The following is a 10,080-nucleotide window of genomic DNA, read 5'->3' as shown; positions in this document are numbered from 1 at the left end:
TGCCTGAGCGTCCACCATGGGCGCCCACTTCGGCATCAGGCGGATCCCTCTAGCTCTCCTGGCCGCAGGCCTATTGAGCCATTGGTCCCCCTACTACCCACACTTGTCAGACCCAGGGCCCTGGTCCCCAAGGATTCAGCAAAATCAAGAGTTCCCACTGCCCCTCACACAACCTCCCACAAGCCCTCGGTGGGGAGGTGGGGAAACTGAGGCCCAGGCCCATGCAGTGAGCTGCCCCATGGCTCAGAAGAGGCACAGTCCACCCGGAGCCCCCGGTTCAAGCTCTGAGCCTGTGCTTAGAAGAAGGACCGGCCTCAGGCCTGTCTTGGGAGCCACATTGTATACAGTGGCTGTTCTCAAACCGGTCCCACAGAGCAGGGGAGGACCACAGAGTAGGCTGGGCAAACACAGGTCCATCTGACTCAAAGAAAGATTTGGCTTGGGGAACACGGTGTCTGAAAAGCGTGAATTAGCATTTGAGGTGATTCAGCTTTCCTAGTCACACTTTTAGGAACCTGAGGGCATCAGCCAGCCCGGGGGGTGGAAGTCAGGAACAGCTGGTTCTAGTTCCAAACTGTCCTCCAACTAGCTGGTCCCTACCTCAGTTTCCCCATCTGGCGCTGCTGGAGACTTGGACTCCCTGTCTCCTTGCTTAAAATGTCCCTCAGCTCGCTGTTACAGGATAAAACCCGCTCCTCACGGGCACACAAGGCCCAGCATGGCCCAGTCCCCACTAAGTGGTTGCCACCTCAGGGCCTTGACACGTGCTGAACCACTGACTGGTATACTTTCCTCTCGTCTTCAGGCTGTTAGATCCCAGCCCAAGCAGACCTCCTCTCGGACGCGTCCCTCCTGACCCCTAGACCCAGAGGGCCCCTGTGACACCCCCACTCCCCATAACTGCTTTGTAGCTGTGTATGTGTGGGGCGCCTCTGTCTGAAGCCCTTTCCCGGTGAGGCCGCCTGGTTGTGGCTCGTGCCTGCCACCTGGTGGCCACTGCTGGAACTGCGGCTTCCCCAGTCTGGAAACCCCTCACTGTTCAAGCAGAACGCCCCTCGTTCTTTTCTCCACCCATCCTCCCCTGGGGCGCAGGGGGCAGTCTCCGCCCATTCTGGGCCCGCTCGAATGCTCCAATAAATGCCCCCAGCGGCCTGGAGGCTTCGGTATCTGGGGACTGGAAAACGCACCCCGAGTCCACTCTGGCCCAATATTGCTAATGGGCATGGCCCCAGGACAGCCATGGCTCAAGGCTCCCAAGCAGAACATCTCAACTTTTGAGTGAATTCTCCCTTTTTGAAGGTTAGCTTTAATCCCACATTTTAAAAACACTGTTTTTAGACATGGCCTGGGGCCGGGCATCTGGGATGTGGGAGCTAGGTGGAGCTCAAGGCTTATTTGGGCAGCACCGAGTGGCTAAAATTAACAACAACAAAAAAGGAATTTTGCAATCCCCAAAGTACAGACATCAAGGGGAAGACAGACAGTTGATCGATAATAAGCATTTAATTGCAATGTAGCAAGTGCCCACTAAGTGCTAGGTATGAAGCCTGTGTTTTATGTGAAACTTCTCATTTAGGCCTGTGAGGTTGGGACTTAGCGCGTTAAAAAAAAAAAGAAGAATCCAGAGGTTGAGCCACTAGGCCGAGTGCCCAGCAGGAGACTGCCGAGCCAGACTTTGAAGCTCATCAGCTACTAACTGCTCACAGAAGGCCCTGGGTCTTGGTTTCTCCATTTGTCTTTTGGTGGGGGGTCACCTTCTAGGGTCTCTAACCAGGGACGGGTTACCCAATAAGCAAGGTAAGCACATGCTTAGGGCATCAACAAAATAGGGGCACTAGCTGTCCAAAGCAAAGACCCATAGATGCCAAGCAGACAGGACGCAAGGAAAAGCGAGCTCACAACGATTCAAGAAAGACTCGATTCATTATCCTCATTATGTGTGGAAGCAGATATTGTTCAGCAGCTTAATTGTGATGAAATCACTGAAGAATGTGTGAGAGTGTAGAAAGAAATGTTTTTAATTATAACATGTTAGAAATGAAACATCTACCTAAAAATAAAATACAGGAATTTGTTTAATATGCTTTCTGATCATTAAATTTTATTTTATGACATATTTTCATTTGTTCATTTATAGTTACAGCATTTATTATGAAACAAGCGTCAAAATCGAAGTATGAGCCGTTTAAAGCAAAACTGGTGAAAATCCATTTTTCTTTGTGGGAGATCAACAGAATTTTACATTGTTGAAACAACTACATTCACTGACTCATTTTCTTTGTTGTAGACTATATGAAACATTCTTTCTGTAGAAAATGTAGTATAGAGTAAAAATTTTAGTACCTCGCATCCATTAAAAATTTTATGATCCAGTTCATCTCATTCCACTACAATGGCATATGCCACTTTTGAGTTCAATCGCTAATATTATAGTTGCATTTACATCATGGATAGCTAAGACACATACACACATATATATGTCGCGGTTGTTGGGTGCTGTTGAGTTGGTTTCAACTCATAGTGACCCCGTGTACAACGGAACAAAACACTGCCTGGTCCTGCGCCATCCTCACCATCATTGCTATGTTTGAGCCCATTGTTGTAGCCACTGTGTCAGTCCATCCTATTGAGGGTCTTCCTCTTTTTCGTTGACCCTCTACTTTACCAAGCATAACGTCCTTCTCCAGGGACTGGTCCCTCCTGATAATATGTCCAAAGTATGTAAGACAAAGTCTTGCCATCTTCATTTCTACGGAGCACTCTTGCTGTATTTCTTCCAAGACAGATATGCTCATTCCTTTGGCATCCATGGTATATTCAACATTCTTCACCAACACCACAATTCAAGGCTGTCAGTTCTTCTTCGGTCTTCCTTATTCATCCTCCAGCTTTCCCATGCATACGAGGCAACTGAAAACACCATGGCGTGGGTCAGGCGCACCGTGACATCTTTGCTTTTCAACATCTTAAAGAGGTCTTTTGCAACAGGTCTGTCCAGCGTGATGCATCTTTTGATTTCCTGACTGCTGTTTCCATGGGCGTTGATCGTGGATTCAAGTAAAATGGCATCCTTGACAACTTCAATCTTTCTCCGTTTGTCATTGTGGTGTGATGGATCGCTTTCATGCGGACTTTCTTGCCATGGTCTTGTAATTCCCACCCAAATGATTGGGTGAGACTGTTCAAATAGGATAACTGTGGCCTACCAAGGGGACTGGTCAGTTTTGCCATTCCGCTGGGCTTGAAATGAGCCACCACGGAGGCGGGAAAGAGAGGATCCTATCGCCATGAAGGAAGAACAGCCACTAGCACAGAGTGCGTCCTTTGGACCCAGGATCCCTGTGCTGAGAAGCTCCTGGAACCAGGAGACAGAGAGAGAGAGCTCAAGAAGCGGTGGCAGAGAAACGGGGCAGGAGATGCATGAAAGCTTTGGGCTGGAGGCTTGCTGGCAGAGTAGGGTGCCGCGGGGCGCTTACCGGCAGAGCTAAAAGAGCTTTGTAACACTTGCCCAAGCAGGGCAGAGGCCAAGGGCAAGAGCGGTGTGCCTGCGAGCATGGCTGGGAAGTGGCTGTCCTGATGGAAGAACTGTATCCTGAGCGTTCCTGAACCTGTATTGTTACCTGTTATTTCCCTAATAAACCCCATAATTGTGAGTATGGTCTGTGAGTCTTGTGTGGCCACTGCAATGAATTATCAAACCCAGCAGAGAAGTAGAGAGTGCCGTGGGAGGGACGGTTGGTGTCAGAATTGGTAAAGATGCTGGAGAGAGGAAGCCTGTCTGACGTCCATCTCATGAAATCAGCCTTGGACTGTTGATCTTGATTCTCTTTCTCCTTTGTGAAGTTAGAGGAGGTCAGACACCACCCCTAAACTTTACAATCATGATGTTGCTCATTGGTCCAGTTGTGAGAACTTTTGTTTTCTTTATGTGGAGGTGTAATCCATACTGAAGGCTGTGGTCTTTGATCTTCATCAGTAAGTGCTTCAAGTCCTCTTCACTGTCAGCAAGCAAGGTTGTGTCATCTGCATATCACAGGTTGTTAATGAGTCTTCCTCCAATCCTGATGCCGCGTTCTTCTTCGTATAGTCCAGCTTCTCAGATTAGTTGCTCAGCATACAGAGTGAATAGGTATGGTGAAAGGATACAACCCTGACACACACCTTTCCTGATTTTAAAACACACAGCATCCCTTTGTTTGGTTCGAACAACTGCCTCTTGATCTATGTACAAGTTCCACATGAGCACAATTAAGTGTTCTGGAATTCCCATTCTTCACAATGTTATCCATAATGTGTTATGATCCACACAGTCAAATGCCTTTGCATAGTCAATAGAACACAGGTAAACATCTTTCTGGTATTCTCTGTGTGCAGCCAGGATCCATGTGACGTCAGCACGTCCTCTTCTGAATTCAGCTTGAATTTACGGCAGTTCCCAGTCAATGTACTGCTGCAACCATTTTTAAATTATCTTCAGCGTAATTCTCCTTGTGTGTGATAGTGATGATATTGTTGATTGATAGCGATAATTTCCACATTCCACTGCATCACCTTTCTTTGGAATGGGCACAAATATGGGTCTCTTCCAGTTGGTTGGCCAGGTCTTTCAAATTTCTAGGCATAGAGTGAGTGTTTCCAGCGTTGTATCCATTTGCTGAAATATCTCAGTTGGTATTCCCTCAATTTCTGGAACTTTGTTTTTTTTGCCAATGCCTTCAGTGCAGCTTGGACTTTTTCCTTCAGTACATCAGTTCTTAATCATAGGCTACCTCCTGAAATGGCTGAACATCGACCAATTCTTTTTGGTACAGTGATTCTGTGTATGCCTTCCGTTTTCTTTTGATGCTTCCCGCCTCGTTCAATTTCTTGTCCACAGTATCCTTCAACATTGCAACTTGAGGCTTGAATTTTTTCTTCATTTCTTTCAGCTGGAGACACTCCAAGCATGTTCTTCCCTTTTGGTCTTCTAACTCCAGGTCTTTGCACGTTTAATTATAATACCTTGCTTTGTCTTCTTGAGCCACCCTTTGAAATCCTCTGTTCAACTATTTTATTTCATCATTTCTTTTGTTCGCGTTAGCTGTTCTACATTCAAGAACAGGTTTCACAGTATCTTCTGATATCCCTTTTAGTCTTTTCTTTCATTCCTGTCTTTAATTACCTCTTGCTTTCTTCATGTATGATGTCCTTGCACAATCCGTCTGGTCTTCGGTCATATCTATTCTTGAGATGGTGTCTAAACTCAGGTGGGTTCTACTCAAGGTCATACTTTGCATCTCGTGGCCTTGTGGCCTTGTTCTAATTTTTTTCAGCTTCAACCTGAATTTGCACATGAGTAATTGATGGTCTATTCTGCAGTCAGCCCCTGGCCTTGTTCTGACTGATGATATTGAGCTTCTCTATCATCTTTTTACAGATGTAGTTGATTTGATTCTTGTGTATTCCATCAGGCGAGGTCCATGTATATAGACACCATTTACGTTGCTGAAGAAAAAAGGTATTTCCAATGAATAAGTTGTTGGTCTTGCAAAATTCTCATGTGATCTCCAGCCTCATTTCTATCACCAAGGCCATAGTTTCCAACCAGAGATCCTTCTTTGTTTCCAACTTTCGCGTTCCAATATGTATACCAAACCAAAAACCACGCCCATTGCCGTGGAGTCAATTCCAACTCATAGCGACCATATAGGACAGAGTAGAACTGTCCCAGAGGGTTTCCAAGGAGCACCTGGTGGATTCGAACTGCCCTCCTTTGGGTTCGCAGCTGAGCTCTTAACCACTGTGCCACCAGGGCTCCTCCGATATATGGACATGTACATATATAACTCACATATACCGTTCAAATACACGAAAAAGCAGAGGAGGGGGCAACACAGATTATCAACGTTTAGGGCACCCACATGCCTTAATCCGGCCCTGCCTCTAACCACACCACGTGCCCCTGAATTCTCTGCAGGAAAGAGGGAAAAAAGCCCATTTCACCGGGCGCCCAGCCTCTAGGAGTGTGCGCACGCGCGGGCCCTCCGGCCGCCAGGGGACGAGCCAGCGTGCTTGCCTCTCTAGCCTGCGCGTCGCAGCCGCCTGCGTCTCGCTGCGGGTGACGCACATCCGGGGCGGTGGCGGAGGCAAGATGGCTGCGCCCATGGAGGTGGCCGTGTGTACGGACTCGGCGGGCCAGCTGTGGAGCTGTGTCGTGTGGGAGCTGCACTCGGGCGCCAACTTGCTCACGTACCGCGGAGGTCAAGCCGGGCCCCGCGGCCTGGCGCTGCTCAATGGCGAGTACCTGCTGGCGGCGCAGCTGGGCAAGAACTACATCAGCGCCTGGGAGTTGCAGCGCAAGGTTTGGCGGCGCGCGCCCAGGACCCGGCTCCGTTGGGGGAGGCGCGTGCGCCCGAGACTGGGATGTAGAGAAGGGTCAGTGGGGGCTGCACACGCCAGAACCGGGGTGCGGGTTGCGGAGGATGAAATCTTGTTCGGGGTGCTGTGCGCATGCGCGGGTCCGGGGGCTTTTTGGCGGAGGGAGGTGCGCGCCCTAGGGTGGGTGGGATCCGTTGTGCGCACGCGCGGAGCTGTGGGGCGGCCGTGGCTTGGGGGACTGGGGGTCGGGTCTCAGGGCAGCCAGTACAGGCATACAAGAGGGGCTGGGGGCGGCGGTCCCTCGGGGACGTTGTGCGTGCGCGGTCGCGTTGAGCGCCGCAGTTTGATTCAAGGGAGAGCTTGGGGTTCGAGGGGGAGCTCGGGAGACTCATGCGTTTATTCCCCTTTACACCTACACACACACACAGCAGTGCCGTCGAGTTGACCCGTACTCTTGGCGACCCCACGTGTGTCAGAGTAGAACTCAGCTCCGTAAGGTGATCAATGGCAGATGTTTCGGAAGTAGCTCACCGGGCCTTTCCTCTCAGATGCCTCTGGGTGGACGTTTTCAAACCCCCAGCCTTTCAGTTAGCAGCTTCGCACGTTAACTATTTGCACGTCCCTTCACATTCCTCCCAAAAAGAAGACCCTGCCCTGCTCCATCAGGGTGCACATTTCCCTTCTATCAGCAACACCAGGATGCCGGCCTTGTTGGGCCCTCACTCAACCCAGGAGGTGCCCCCATTTCAGAGACGAGGAAACTGAGGCTCAGGATAACAGCCCAGACCTTAGGGGAGGCAGGGTCGGGACAAAGACTGGCCACTGGGCCCTCTCTGCCCTGCCCCCTCCCCCAGAGGGGCCCTCTGGTTCCCCGCATCCCCCCACCTGTGCCTTGCAGAGCCCCCAGTGGGCATGCACCTCCCTGCTGCAGGGCATCCTCACTCCTGGACTGGGAGTCGGCTCCCACCTCCCTCTCCATTCACACCTCCTCTTTCTAGTGTCTGGGCATCCCCTGCCCTATGGGGCTCCCGTGTACCGTGACGTACACTGGGCCTGTTGCGTTCCCAGGACCAGCTCCAGCAGAAGATCATGTGCCCGGGGCCGGTCACCTGTCTGACCACGTCTCCTGACGGACTCTACGTCCTGGCCGGCATCGAGGAAAGCATACACCTGTGGGAGGTAAGGAGAGCACCGCCTCGGGCTGGCGCTCTGGGGTCTTCATGCTGACATCGCGGTGCAGACAGGAATGACAGGTGGGACCCATATTCTGCCCACCCTGGGGCTGCGGAGAACCGGACTGTCCCAGAGCATGAAAGTTCTCTGCAGTGACAGAAGGGCCGCAGAATGCCGGGGCCTTGGCGATCTCATCCCTGGGCTTGGAAAACTCAGTCCATGGCCTTGAAGTTAGGATGGGGTCACTCAGGCACCGGGAGGGAAACTGAGGCAGGAGGCCCCTCAGAGGTGCTGGTTGTAGTGAAGACCCGCCGGCAGCCGCCGGCTGTGCAGCTTGGGCGTGTGAGGAACGATGTGACTCATGGGGGGGGTGCTTCAGGTCGCGGCCCCTCCCGCCCTGCCGAGCGGTGATCTGGCGTAAACCTCCTGGTTGGTCGGTGCCCTGGCTCCCCATCCCGGGGAGGGTTTCTGAGCTGTGAGAGCTGTGACCACAAGGGGGCGCCCTCACGCCAGGTGGAGGCCAGAGCTCTGTTCCTCTGACTCTGTCTGCTGTTGCGTTTTTCCCCACTCTGCATGGGGTCTGGCCGAGTGGGGGGCAAACGCAGAGAGCCCGGGCTGGAAATCCTTAGAGCAGGGAGGCCTGGGCCGGAGGCCGCGGTCAACAGGTTCAGAGCCCCTGGGGTCCGTCTACCAGGCAGGGCCGCAGGCGGGCCCTCCCAGGAGGCACGGTGCAGCCTAAGATCCTTGCCAGCCCCAAAGTTTTGTGTACATGTATCTGTGTGCCGGCACGTGTGTGCATGCGTGTGTGTGTGTGTCTATATGTGTGTGTGTGCATGTGTATGTGTGCATATGTGTGTGTGTGCGTGTGTGCATGTGCGTGTGTGTGCGTGTGTGTGTGCGTGCATGTGTGTGTGCGTGTGTGTGTGCGCGCGTGTGTGTGTACATGTGCGTGTGTGTGTGCGTGTGTGTGTGTGCGTGTGTGTGTGTCCATGCGTGCATGTGTGGGTGCCTCTGTTTCTACGTGCATGCGTGTGTGTGCATGTGTGTGTGTGCGTGTGTGTGTCCATGCGTGTGTGTGTGCATGTGTATGTGTGCATATGTGTGTGTGTCTATATGTGTGTGTGCGTGTGTGTGTGCGTGTGTCTATGTGTGTGTGTGCATGTGTATGTGTGCATGCGTGTGTGCGTGCGTGTGTGTGTGCGTGTGTGTGTGCATGTGTGTGTGCGTGTGTGTGTGCGTGTGTGTGTGTCCATGCGTGCATGTGTGGGTGCCTCTGTTTCTATGTGCATGCGTGTGTCTGAGGGCCTCGCACCACACTGGGTGGCAGACGCTGCACCGTTAACCCTCCATTGCCTGGGCCCATACCCATGAGCCCCATTTGGAAACCAAGACTCAGGGGTGTGGGGCTGTCCTGGGGGTCAGAGGCATGTCCCCTGTTCTGGCCCCATAGTTCCACCCCGCCCCCTGCCAGGACAGCGCTATTCACCCCTTGTCCTGGGTAGCCCTCCCCCACGGCCTGGGAGTCCCCTCACACTCCCACCACTGCCGCCAGAGCCAGCCAGAACCGTGACGAGCCGAGGTCTGCTCTGCTGAAGAGCAGCTGAAGGTCCTGGGGAGCCCAGACCTCACAGGGCCGGCACCCTCCCACGGCTGCTGCTCCCCTCGCCCTCCCCTGTGGAGGGGGCAGGCCCTGCACAGCACACAGGGACATGGGCTGGGCGGGCTGTCCCTTTCCAACCCTGCTGGTCCAGTCACAGGTGGGTGGGCGGGGGCACCAGGGACGTGGCCCCTGACCACATGCAGCTGTGGGGATGACCCCGAGTGCCTCCCAGGTCTCCACAGGGAACCTCCTGGTCATCCTGAGCCGCCACTACCAGGACGTGGCATGCCTGCAGTTCACAGGGGATGGCAGTCACTTCATCTCGGGGGGCAAGGACTGCCTGGCGCTGGCCTGGAGCCTTTACAGGTAGCACCCTGTTCCTGGTGGCATCTTAAGGGCCCAGGACCCCGACCGGGCAAGGCCCTCAGAGAAGCGCAGGGAGCTTGTCCTGCTCTGGGGGGTGGCAGGGGGTGGGACCTGTTTTGTTGGAGGCCATGGGGTACCATTGGGGAGTAGGATGTGGGGGAGGGGCCGGGTGGGTGTGGGCAGGACTGAGTGTCCCCCCCACCCCAGCGTGCTGCAGGCAGACCCCTCCAGGATCCCGGCCCCCCGGCATGTCTGGACGCACCACACCCTGCCCATCACAGATCTGTACTGTGGCTTCGGGGGGCCCCTGGCCCGGGTGGCTACAGCCTCACTGGACCAGACGGTGAAGGTGGGCGCCCCCCTCCCAGCTAGACAGCTCCTAATCTCTGACCTGAGCCGCCTGGGGAGGCAGAAGATGAAACACTGTGTTTCTGGCCCGGGCGGGCCTCCCAGCAATGCCACAGGGAGGGAACCTGGCCTGGCCCCGTGACACCAACGGCCGCAGATCTACAGTGGCCCCCAAGCTGTGGGAGCTGTCCTCACCACTCCGTCCCCCCCAGCTGTGGGAGCTGTCCTCACCCCCT

At 53.6% G+C, this 10,080-nt stretch overlaps 1 protein-coding gene across 1 annotated transcript in view; it reads left to right on the top strand.

Annotated features, from left to right (window-relative positions):
• The first annotated feature begins 6,130 nt into the window (after window positions 1-6,130).
• Window positions 6,131-10,080, top strand: part of WDR18 (WD repeat domain 18) — a 10,091-nt gene continuing 6,141 nt past the window's right edge. Inside the window, 4 exon segments of the mRNA XM_004378522.3 lie at window positions 6,131-6,340; window positions 7,426-7,536; window positions 9,363-9,496; window positions 9,704-10,072. Of these exon segments, the coding sequence (XP_004378579.1) occupies window positions 6,131-6,340; window positions 7,426-7,536; window positions 9,363-9,496; window positions 9,704-10,072 (824 nt within the window).

Source organism: Trichechus manatus, unplaced genomic scaffold (genome assembly GCF_000243295.1).
Source record: "Trichechus manatus latirostris isolate Lorelei unplaced genomic scaffold, TriManLat1.0 scaffold00057, whole genome shotgun sequence".
Classification (NCBI taxonomy): domain Eukaryota; kingdom Metazoa; phylum Chordata; class Mammalia; order Sirenia; family Trichechidae; genus Trichechus; species Trichechus manatus.
The sequence above is the reverse complement of the archived record's forward strand: the minus strand, read 5'-3'. Positions and strand labels throughout refer to the sequence as shown.